Source organism: Cibotium barometz, chromosome 42 (genome assembly GCF_041138505.1).
Source record: "Cibotium barometz isolate CiBa-2024 chromosome 42, ASM4113850v1, whole genome shotgun sequence".
In the NCBI taxonomy this organism is placed as follows: Eukaryota; Viridiplantae; Streptophyta; class Polypodiopsida; order Cyatheales; family Cibotiaceae; genus Cibotium; species Cibotium barometz.
Window position 1 is genome coordinate 41306092 of NC_141087.1, and position 10611 is coordinate 41316702.

General features: G+C 43.5%; 1 protein-coding gene across 3 annotated transcripts; it reads left to right on the top strand.

Moving 5' to 3' along the window:
* Window positions 1–6029: 6029 nt before the first annotated feature.
* On the top strand, window positions 6030–10240 carry LOC147614484 (uncharacterized). 3 transcript variants are annotated; one of them, XM_086781031.1, is made up of 5 exons: window positions 6102–7203; window positions 7305–8475; window positions 8598–8837; window positions 9423–9574; window positions 9662–10240. In XM_086781031.1, exons 1-5 carry the CDS (start codon window positions 7165–7167, stop codon window positions 10112–10114), a joined length of 2055 nt encoding a protein of 684 aa, XP_086637157.1. In that variant the 5' UTR covers window positions 6102–7164; the 3' UTR covers window positions 10115–10240. The 3 variants fall into 3 exon arrangements, with proteins under 3 accessions (XP_086637155.1, XP_086637156.1, XP_086637157.1); XM_086781029.1 differs by having other exon boundaries at window positions 6030–8475; XM_086781030.1 differs by having other exon boundaries at window positions 6039–8403.
* Window positions 10241–10611: the final 371 nt, after the last annotated feature.

Genomic DNA, 10611 nt, shown 5'->3' on the forward strand with positions numbered 1-10611 from the left:
AAAAGATGCAGGGGGGAAGAGAGTTGGAGCTCTTGCAACAAGCACACACACACTCACAAAACCCTAATAGAGAATACACAAGGTGAGAGGCTGAAAATCTTCTTCTACTTCACTCAACACTCAACACACCATATACAAGATAAGAGTACACACAATATGAAAGGTACTCAACCAAATACATACAAGGGTTCTCTATAGTGTGAACCCAACTAAATGAACTGGCGCTATAACTATGCCAGTCTCTAGAATGACTGTTACATAGCCTGTCATCCCACTGGCCGCATATCACCCATGATCTCACCAACCATGCCAGTGGTGTAAGTGTGGGGCCTATCCCCCAGGCGGGTCATTAGTGTCCACCGCCTCACTAGACGAGCTCGATATCTCAACAATTCGCATATTATTAATACGGTTGTACCTCGTATTAGTATATATTTTTGTTTGGATTAATTCTGAACGATGTTTTCATGATTTTTTACCATTGTTTAGCCATTCTTTTTGGACATGTTCCTTAATTTCTTTTGATGGCTATAATCTGCGTTCAAAGTGTGTTTCACCTTTGACACTTTTCCATGATAATTTATTTTGCACTTGTTTAAGTGTGGTCTATGCTTAATTTCTTAAGCCTAAGACAAATTCATTCACGGGTTAGTTGATCGGTTTGTTTTGGTGGATTTTATTGGATGTTTTCCAAGTTTTATATGGACTCATCAAGTTTTGCCTAGATCACTTGTCTCTAGGGGTTTTTTAATGAGTGCTACACACATGTGTTTCACTTGCTTACTTTGGAGTTTTATTTGAACGACACTACGTTCATATACTCCGGATTGATGAGTTGGCCCCACCAATTTTTAATGTCTCTTTTGGCATGATTTATGACCATTAGATGGTATGCATTGATTTTTATGATCAACTATGATTTTCATGGATTCGAGGAGCTTCTATGCTTTTATCCATGGCTTTATAAGGATCTTTTAATCTTTTGGATAATATCATGTGCTTTGAAGGTAGCATTTGCCTTTGCTTTTTGCACTTAATTTTTGAGTATATTGCTTGTACTCTTGTACATATTCCAACTCGGATACCTAGTTGCTTACATATCTAGGTGAGATATTTTTCTACCCCAGCTTTATTGTGTTTATTGGGTAGTTATCATTAGAAAGGCGACGATAATTCAATTTCTTTTCTAATGATGTACTCGGAAAGAGTTATTCCTTGATGTAGTCTCACGTATATAGAGACAGGTTTTAGTATGTGAAAGTCTGGGATAAGGCCATCTTATTCCTTTTATATAGGATTTTATTCATATTTTCTAGACGGCATACTAGAAGGGAGTTTCAAATTGTTAAGGTATGTCTAGGTGGTATCATGGTGGTATGGGTGGTATCATGGTGGTATGGGACACTTTCTTGATTGGACACTCAGCCACTCGGTGAGGTACTGCGCAATGGTAGCATTGCATGGGTGGTCGTTTAGCCATTGTATTCATGTCCCAGCCCCGTGGGATTGGGGCAGCTAAGTACACTGGGAACATTTGGTCGTCCTTGGCTTAGAATTTGGGAGGGTGGACTGGTTGGCTCTAGAGGTTCATAGGTGGGACCTTCACGAACTTCCCCCTCGTCCCCTTCTTTAAAAATTTCCATCAGGGTGTGACTCATGGCGATGGGGGTTGAGGTGGGAGAACTGGGGGTGGTAAGGGCATTGGCACTACAGCGGGAGTAATCTCGGATGGTTTCACCATCCTTTTGTTTAACATTATGTAGCTGCTCAACAAGACTCCATTTGGTTCCTTGACGAGAATATCCAACCTTTAAGGCCTCTTTCAAGGCTTCGAAGGTGGCCTTGTCCTCAGTTTTCAAGGACCTAAACCATTGGCCAACTTTACCATCTACAATGAGGCCAAAATCACTCACCTTAACTTGATCATCCACATGGCCAAAGGCTTCAAAGATCTGGTTGAACATCTCTAAGTGCAGGATGGGGTCTCTAGTCCCATCGAACTTAGTGATTAGCTTCAAGATGTTTACGGGTTTGTTTCGTCTGGGTCCTAGTATTGGTTTAGCTGGTAATGAGGGCGTGATGCCAGCAGCCACCCTGGTTATTCTCAACATTTTTGGTGTTAGCCCTACCATGGTTGGAGCGGGTGCTGGTTAGGGAATGATGGGTGGAGGAGCTATGGGCCAGGTAGATAATGGAACATCAGAGGTTCTTATCTCATGGGTGGATTGAGTTGTGCCTCATGTGGCCCCATGTGGCATCCTAGGTAAGCTCCCCGAGGTGGGTATTGTTGATATATAGGTGGCCCAGGTTAATGTGACGGGGCGAGTAGGCCCTGATATAATGTTTCGGGTCCTTGGGAAGCTGGATCTGGCCCCGAATTTAGTATGGGTCTCTGGGCCCGATATGAATCAGCCACCCCCAAGAGAGGCATGGCTCTCCATACTGGTGGATGAGTCTTGGTCTAATGGCTCTCGCTTTTCCCTATTTCTGCTCTAGGATCTAGAGGCAACGTGGGCTCTCTTTCTTGTTGTTGTTCCATACCTCTCGCCCTGGGCCGTGGCTCTTCCGGCTATGCATTTCCCAGGATAAAGTTGCATAGCCTCGAAGCAAGGCTTCTCTGTGAATGTGTAGGAGAGGTAGGGTCTTGCTCCTGGAGGACAGGTGGTCAGTCCATACACTGAGTCTCAATTTCTCCTATTTCGAGGTTAGGAGTATCTCGTCCCGTCCTGGGATGATCTTCGCTCTCAGTGGTGCTGTCAAAGACTAGCACCATTTGGCTCCAAGTTGTATTGTGGCCGATGGGTCTACCCTTATGAGCGAGGGAGCTTCAGGAGAGTTTATATCGTCAACAACGAGAGGGTTGTTTCACACACCAATTTTCCCAAACGTAGGTGCATGAATGTGTGGAATTACTGTGCACAACCCCCTGTGAACAGTTTGCTTTTTTTTTAATGGTATGGCTGTACACTTTAAGATGGTACGTGCATATGCTTTATTGAGGACATGGGCGTACGCTTCTCAGAAAGAAGATAACATGAGAATACACTTCCTAGAAGACACGGATGTAGCTTCAGGAAGGAACGGGCGTGCGCTTTTGAATGAGAAACAGGCATGGTGAAAATGACACGTGCATGGTAAGCAAATGGTACGGGTGTGGCAAGGTTGCCATGGGCGTACGCTTTAGAAAGAAAAGATGGTACGGGCGTGGCAAAAATGGCACAGACGTATGCTTGCAATAGCTGGGGCAAAAGTAATGGAACGGGCCTGGCAAGTGAAAGGGAATGGATGTGGCATGTTGGAAAATGGGGCGATGAAAGAGAACGAGAAGAAGGGAGGGATCAGGGGAGAAGGAATTGATGCGAGAGGATGAGAATGAGGCGATGAGAGAGGAGGAATAAAGGGGGCGATGAAAGAGAAAAAGAAAAAGAAAAAGAGAGCGATCAGAGAAAAGGAGACGATGAGAGAGAAGGAGAAGAAGGGGGTGATGAGAGAGAAAGTAAAAAAAAGTGATGAGGAGGAAGAGAATGGGTGATGAGAGAGGGGCGTGATGAAAGAGAAAGTTAAAAAAATGACGAGGACGAAGAGAAGGGGTGATGAGAGAAGAAGAGAAGGGGGAGAATTAAAAGCTGTTCTTTGTCCTTGTACTACGCTTGGGGAGCTTGACCTACTTGTGCTGGTATTCTTGGTGTAGCTATTAATGTATTGAAGGACAAGTGGGATTTTCATGCCCCACCATCCTTGCTCTTGGAGTCCTTAGAGGCCTATTTTGATCTAGGGATGTTGATCGAAGGATGGCACAACGTCTAAAGCCTGTGGTGCATCAATGTACGGTAAGTCACCTTGAAAATTTTGTTATCCTTTTTGCCTTGACAAATGAAGACCTAGAGCTTGTGGAAAATGCTTTGAACAAGGGGAGAGTTATCCTCTATGACTGAGACTTTGATTTCCATGTATACCACCAAGCAAGGACTTGGTTCTACTCTATATACTAATATATATTTTGACTCTTTAATAGGATTTCCTTTAAAAGAAAAAAAGTTGACTCTTTAACTAATTAATAATTTTTCATTTTTACAAACGTTGGACACTTATACTTAAGAATAGATATTAGGACAACATTAAGAGAAGAAGAAGTTAGGACAACATTAAGAGAAGAAGAAGAAGCGTCATAGGAAACTATCCCAAGAACCCTTGAAGAAAATACTTCAAAAAAGAAAATATAAGAATTTCAAGAAATTAGTAATTTAACTACACTTAGATGAGTGAAGCGTAGTCAATTGTTTGGATTGGTAGAAATATGTTGACGGGGAGAATCTCATAGAAGAAGTGAGAGACACTAAAATTCAGCTAGATTATAAGAAGAAATATGTTGACGGGGAGAATCTCATAGAAGAAATATGTTGACGGGGAGAATCTCATAGAAGAAGTGAGAGACACTAAAATTCAGCTAGATTATAAGAAGAGGGAAATCATTGCAGCCTCTACAAGAGATGAAGAACTTATGCACTACATATTGGACATAGATATATTCATTTATTGGAATAAATGAATATCTGAAGGTTAAAAGTAAGGTTTTAACCTTAGTTTTAATCGTAGTAATAAAAATCACAGCTCTTCGTCTCTACGTATTCGCACACAGGCTCTTTGTGTGTGTGTGTGTGCAGGCCCAACCTCTCCTTCTCAAATCGTTTCTCTTTGCCTAGCCCCAACGTCTCCTGTCTCGCGTAAGAACGATCACAAAAAAAAAAACGTTTCTGCTAGCGCTTGCGCTCTCTCTCTCTCTCTCTCTCTCTCTCTCTCTCTCTCTCTCTCTCTCTCTCTCATCATGGGCCACATTCCAATCTAAAAGTTTGATTACCACGCCTTTTTATAGGCCTCCGTGAACCTTCTAGATCTCGAACAATCTGCAACGACACCAACCTTTAATATGACCTTTTGATTTTGTTAAAACCTTTGAACGTTTCCCATAGGGTAGCCATATCTGATAATGTTAAATAGCAGGTTAGTAACTTCCTCATGCATCAATCCCTTACCAAGAATCCAATCCCCCCAAAGACCTAACGACTTAGCAACCCATTTTGGGATCAGCTAACCTGCTGATTAGTTGACTCTTGTACATCCTAGGCTGCCATTTGCCTAACATATAGTTGTATGCAAGATCATTCTGGACTTGGTTTGAAGACTAGGTCTCCCAAATTTGGGCCAAGAACTAAAAGATGGTATCTCAAAGTCAAGCATCATGTTTACACATTTGTGGCTTTCATTGAGAACCCCTGGCAGATATGTTCTAGAAAAAAGACCTCCCAAAGGCTACACCACTACAGTAATGATGATTGCTTGCATGCAACTTGGATATCATGTGTCTTGGAGCCAATCTTCTTTTGTATGGGAAGAGGATAGATGGGATATGCAGTTGTTAAATTGTAATGTAAAGGAGCTGGAATAGTCTCTGGGGTCCAGTTTGGGGCCCATGGTCTCTTGAACTTTTTGTAAAGCTATAATATAATTAACTTTCCCCAAATTGAACGTTGCCAACTAATTAATCAAATTCAATATTTGGGACCCTTATTGGACTTGGTGTATGCTCAGAAGGTTTATTTGTCATGGAGTTAAGGTTCTCCGGTTAAGTTTGGACCAAAGACCAAGAGATCGTACAGGAAGGTGAATCAAATAGACTACACATTTGTTGCCTTTATTTAAAGCCCAGTTGGCACCAGATCTACAAATTTGGTCCAAGAAAGGGGATATCCTAGAAAAACAGTCACCCAGAGGATGCCCCATTGAAGCTATGGTTGAAGCTTGCATTCAACTTAGATATCAGATATCTTGGGAAAAATGTTCTTTTGTATTTGAGGATCATAGATGGGATTCTCGAGTTTGCTAAATAGGGCTTGAATGATGAATAAGCTGATGTAATGCTGACACGTTGTAAATAAATACATACATATATATATACATACATACATATATATATATATATATATATATTAAAAAGGCTCTCCCGTTAAAAAGCCTTTTGTAATAAGTCTCATGGAGACTTTTCCCTTCTAATATAAGAACTCAAAAAAGGAGGAGGAGCCTAGTCAATTCTGGCGCCTCTTGCATATATCAATAAAATACCTTGATATACACATAAACGCAGAAGGGCGGAAACCCTAGTTTTTCACAGGCGCTTATCTTGTAACTGACACGGAAGAAGGAGGACTAGTAACCCTAAGTTCAGTAACAGAGCAATCGCAAATAAGTTTTGGTGTGGCGACGGGAGGGACCTCTAGATCCTTTCGCGGGGTCAAGTCGTAGTAGCGAGATATGTTCTCCAGACTCTGAGAAACCCTAACCTGCTTTGTTCACATACAAGTTTTGAGTTCTGTGCTTGAAATTGTGTTTGTTTCGGGTAACAAGAAGCTAGGGCTTTTAAAACGTATCTGCTTTTGTACGTATTAGGGTTTTTGTTCGTGTGGTGTGCGCGTATACGTTGTATGTGTTCATGTGTGTGTGGTGTGCTTTTATCTTCACGTGGTCGGATTCGCTGTTGTGAAGGTGGATCTCAGGCGCCTTTGTGATAGAAAGCCATGTCATCTCCGTTTTTTCAGCCTGCAAACAAGCCACTGGAGCACCTCAAAGTGACAGAGCTCAAAGATGAGCTTAGAAAGAGGGGTTTAAGCCTGAAAGGGGTCAAGAAAGAGCTTTTTGACAGATTGGAAGAAGCAATCAGGAAGGAGGTGGAAGTAGCAGGTTTTTCAGTAGGGGAGCCTGTCTTTTCAGGGGAGATCCAACATCATGAAACTGATGCTCTTATTGATGCCGATCCCCATGAAGATACTCATGGCAATGTGAGAATTGATGCCCATGTGGATATCCATGGGGATGTGAGAGTGGATCCCCATGTGGATGTGCAAGTTGATGCCCATGTGGACACCCATTGGGACGTGAAAATTGATCCTCATGTGGATACCCAGGGGGACATTAAATCGAACCCCCATTTGGATGTGAAAGTTGATGCCCATGTGGATGCTCATCATGATGTGAAAGTTGATGCCCCTATGGATACCCATCAGGATGTGAAATCCCAGTTACATATGGACACTTATGAGAGTCAAGTTGATGACACCACCTCAGCTTCTCAGGGCATCATTTGTCAAATGAAGGAAACACCAGGTGAATATGGCTTTGCACCAAAGGGCATGGATTTGCCACCAAAAGGTTTGGACAGTGTAGCTGTTGGGAATGATGGCGTTGTCTCAGGTAATGAGGATTCAAGCTTGACTGATCTCTCTGTTCTGAATGTTGGAACATGTGCACAGGACCGTGTAGATGAACAAAGTGGATTTTCCACACATTCTGCGGATGTAAAGGTTGTAATTGAAGACTTGGAATCTATACTAAGCAGGCCAGAATCGAAGATGGTGGAAGTGGAACACCCCCATGGACAAGAGCAGGCCCAGAAAGTTGAATTCCCTGTGGTTCAGCTACTTCATGTACGAGAGCAAGCAAATGACTCCGTGGTGGACCCACCTCATGGACAAGAGCAAGCCCAAGAAGTTGAATACTCCTTGTTAGACCCACAGGAATCGCAGCATATGTTGGCTGACCCAACTTGTGGACAAGTGTTCCTGGAAACAGAGTTCCCTGGGGTTAACCCATCCCATGGACAAGTTAATACTAAGGAAGTTCAGTACCTTGCTGTCGACCCATCCCAAGGACAGGTTAAGGTAAAGGAAACCAAGTCTCCGGTGGTTAACATGTACCATGGACAAGCACACACTGAGGAAGCAGAGTCCCTTGTTGTTGAGCCCCATGGACATTCACAGTCTGAGAAAGCTGCATTCTCTGTGGCCAACCGACCCCATGGACAAGTAGAAGCTCATGGAGTGGATCCAGCTCATGCAGAAGAACAGGCTGAGGAAGCCAAGTGTGCAATGGTTGACCCTTCCTTGGGGCAGATTGCCACTGAGATAAAGCCTTTTATTCAACCATTAGAATTTGTCAGGAGTGCAGATGAAGAAACACCAGATGGCCGCTGTGCTGCTTTTATGGAGACCAAGATGGAAGAAGTGGATCATTTTACTAGCCAGCCAACACCAGAGCATGCGCCTGAATTACCTGATGGATTAGATTTGGATGATAGTGATGGGTTTTCGATTCAGGGCAGTTTTCTGGATACCAAGGTCAAGCAAGCGATGATAAAAACACAACCAGAGGTGGAGCCTGCTGTGGTTTCTGACAGGTGCCGGCAGATGGAAGTTGAACAGGAGAAGCCTGAGAGTGATTATTCAAACATGCAGAAGTATGGGGATGAACACATTAGACAAGAAGGCAGAGCTGGTGGGCTATCTAAGGAGGATGATTCAAAATCTGCAGATGCTGAATCTTGTGATGCTCGCCCAAAGCAAACATATAACGGTGTGGAGGTTGATTCAAAATCTGCTGATACTGAATCTTGTGATGATGCTCGCCCAAAGCGAACGTATAATGGTATGAAGCTGTAGTTGATGTATGTCTGTTTCTTATGCTTTTGGGTGGTTTACCTGTCCTCAGTAGGTGTACTAGGGGTACTTTGAGAATTTTGTTAATTTACTCTGCTGTGTCCTCCACAGAGAGGGAGATGAAGCATCAAGAGCCTGCCAAGAGGATGAGAAGATGGAATTCTGGGAACCGTTCGGTAGGAGAGGTTTCTGAACCTTTGACAACAGATACAGTGAAGGAGATAATGTCTGCAGAGGTCAAGGAAGATAAATCCACACCCAAGGTGTTGGCTGCATCGAGGTCTTCCACACAGCCTGCAGTCAGGGCTGCGCGTGTCACTAATGGGGAGAACAATGGGAAGCCTCAAGCTGGTTCGTGTTTTGCTGCCACTTAGGGCTCTGTTGTGGGTGTGCCCGCCCAGTTAGGTGTATCTCCATTTTTCCCTATTTTTCCATGTATATTTTCCCCTATTTTTGTGGACGTAGGGCTGTAGTGTGCTGGCTGGCTGATTTCAGACCTGGCCGACTGGATTATGTCCTGGCCAACCTGCATATTCTGGCCGACTTGCTATTTTATGCAAGTCGTGGACATTTAGGTGCTGTCGGCTGCTTTTAGGCTGGCCGACCAGCACTGTGGGGTGATATAAATATCACCCCTGCCCCCCACACCTTTTCGTATCATATGGGATCTTGTATATAGTAGAGTTCATACAGTTTCTCTCTCTCTTCTGCGTTTGTTCTTCCACACTCAGTTCTGCGTTTTCAGGCTGGTGGTTCTCTCTTGCGTTTGCTCATCTTCATCGTGGAGTCTTGCTGCGTGTGCTTTCAGTTGTTTGTCTCATATCCGCTGCGTATTCCGACAACTTTCCCTCCCATCCTGTAGAATTGTTGATGTTTAAAAGAAGCTTTCAGGGCTTTGGCAGTATCTTGAATTTTGCGTATCAACTTTCTATGCAGTTCCTGCACCAACACGTCCTCCTACTGCCTCTCTGAAGATAGAAAGATTTGTCCGCCCTTTCACCTTGAAATCTGTGAAGGATCTGCTAGCAGCCTATGGTTGCTGTGTGGACTTCTGGATGGATCAAATAAAGACACATTGCTATGTTTCGGTACGTGTGATGATGTGAGCCGGCATAAGGTTTAAATCTATGTGCTTTTACTGGATATCACCTTGACAACTTTGTGTGATTTGGCAGTACTCTGAAGTGAGTGAAGCTATTGCAGCTCGGAACGCCTTGTATGGCAGACAATGGCCTCCCGCTTTTGGTAATCAGCTTGTAGCAGAGTTCGTGGATGAGCAGGATGTGAAAATCAGGTGTGAGGGCCTGCCAGAGATGGAAGATGTTACTCGTGTCAGAACTCCACGTGGGAGGCCGTCTATAGCTCCTAGTCAAGCTACAGCTGTGCACACCATTACAGCTCCATTGCCACCTCCACCACCTTCGAGAGAGAGAGAGGCTCTGCTGCCACTGAAAAGAGAATCAGAGCCTCCCATTCTGACGTTAGATGACCTCTTCAAGAAGACCAAGGTTAAACCTCATATCTATTACTTGCCGCTGACTGATGAACAGGTTGCAGCAAAGCTTGCAGTTATGACCAAGAAACACCAATCGAAATTCAGTGCATCAGTGAGGCCTCTAGATGCTTGAGTTTTTGCATGCAGTTTTAGGCTTTTTTAGGGAAATATTGCTATGATTTATCTGGACTTTTTACGAGGTTCCCTGCTTTATCAAATGTAATGTTTTATTTTATTTATTGAGGAGATTGTATCCAAAGTTTTTTAGACTAATGATACCACAGGGATATAGTGAAGGAACATTTGATTAGTATGAATTGTTTAGGCTGGCTTTGCATTTCACCTGCACATGCAGGAGATTTGTGTGAGCAAGGTAGCTGCTCGTTAAACCATCTGCAGTAATAAAAACTCCAAAATAAACAATGTTTTGGAGTACAGTTACTGCTGCACCTTGGCTCTTTTCGCTCTACCTCTGCCTCTCCTCTCTTCTTGCTATCTGTGAGAACCATTGCATTAAAAACGAACAGGCAATCACTAGGAGCTGAGATGCCACGTTTTCCATGGCTGGGCTTGGATCTTTGTATGCCTTGCTCTTAGGACTTGTGTGCGTGCATGTGTGGTTGGAGAGAG

Excerpts from the sequence above, each read along its gene's own strand:
- LOC147614484 (XM_086781029.1), top strand. The coding sequence starts at position 6,573 with ATGTCATCTCCGTTTTTTCAGCCTGCAAACAAGCCACTGGAGCACCTC. Across the intron at positions 8,476-8,597 it reads CCCAAAGCGAACGTATAATG|AGAGGGAGATGAAGCATCAA; the intron begins GTATGAAGCTGT and ends TGTCCTCCACAG. Across the intron at positions 9,575-9,661 it reads AGACACATTGCTATGTTTCG|TACTCTGAAGTGAGTGAAGC; the intron begins GTACGTGTGATG and ends GTGATTTGGCAG.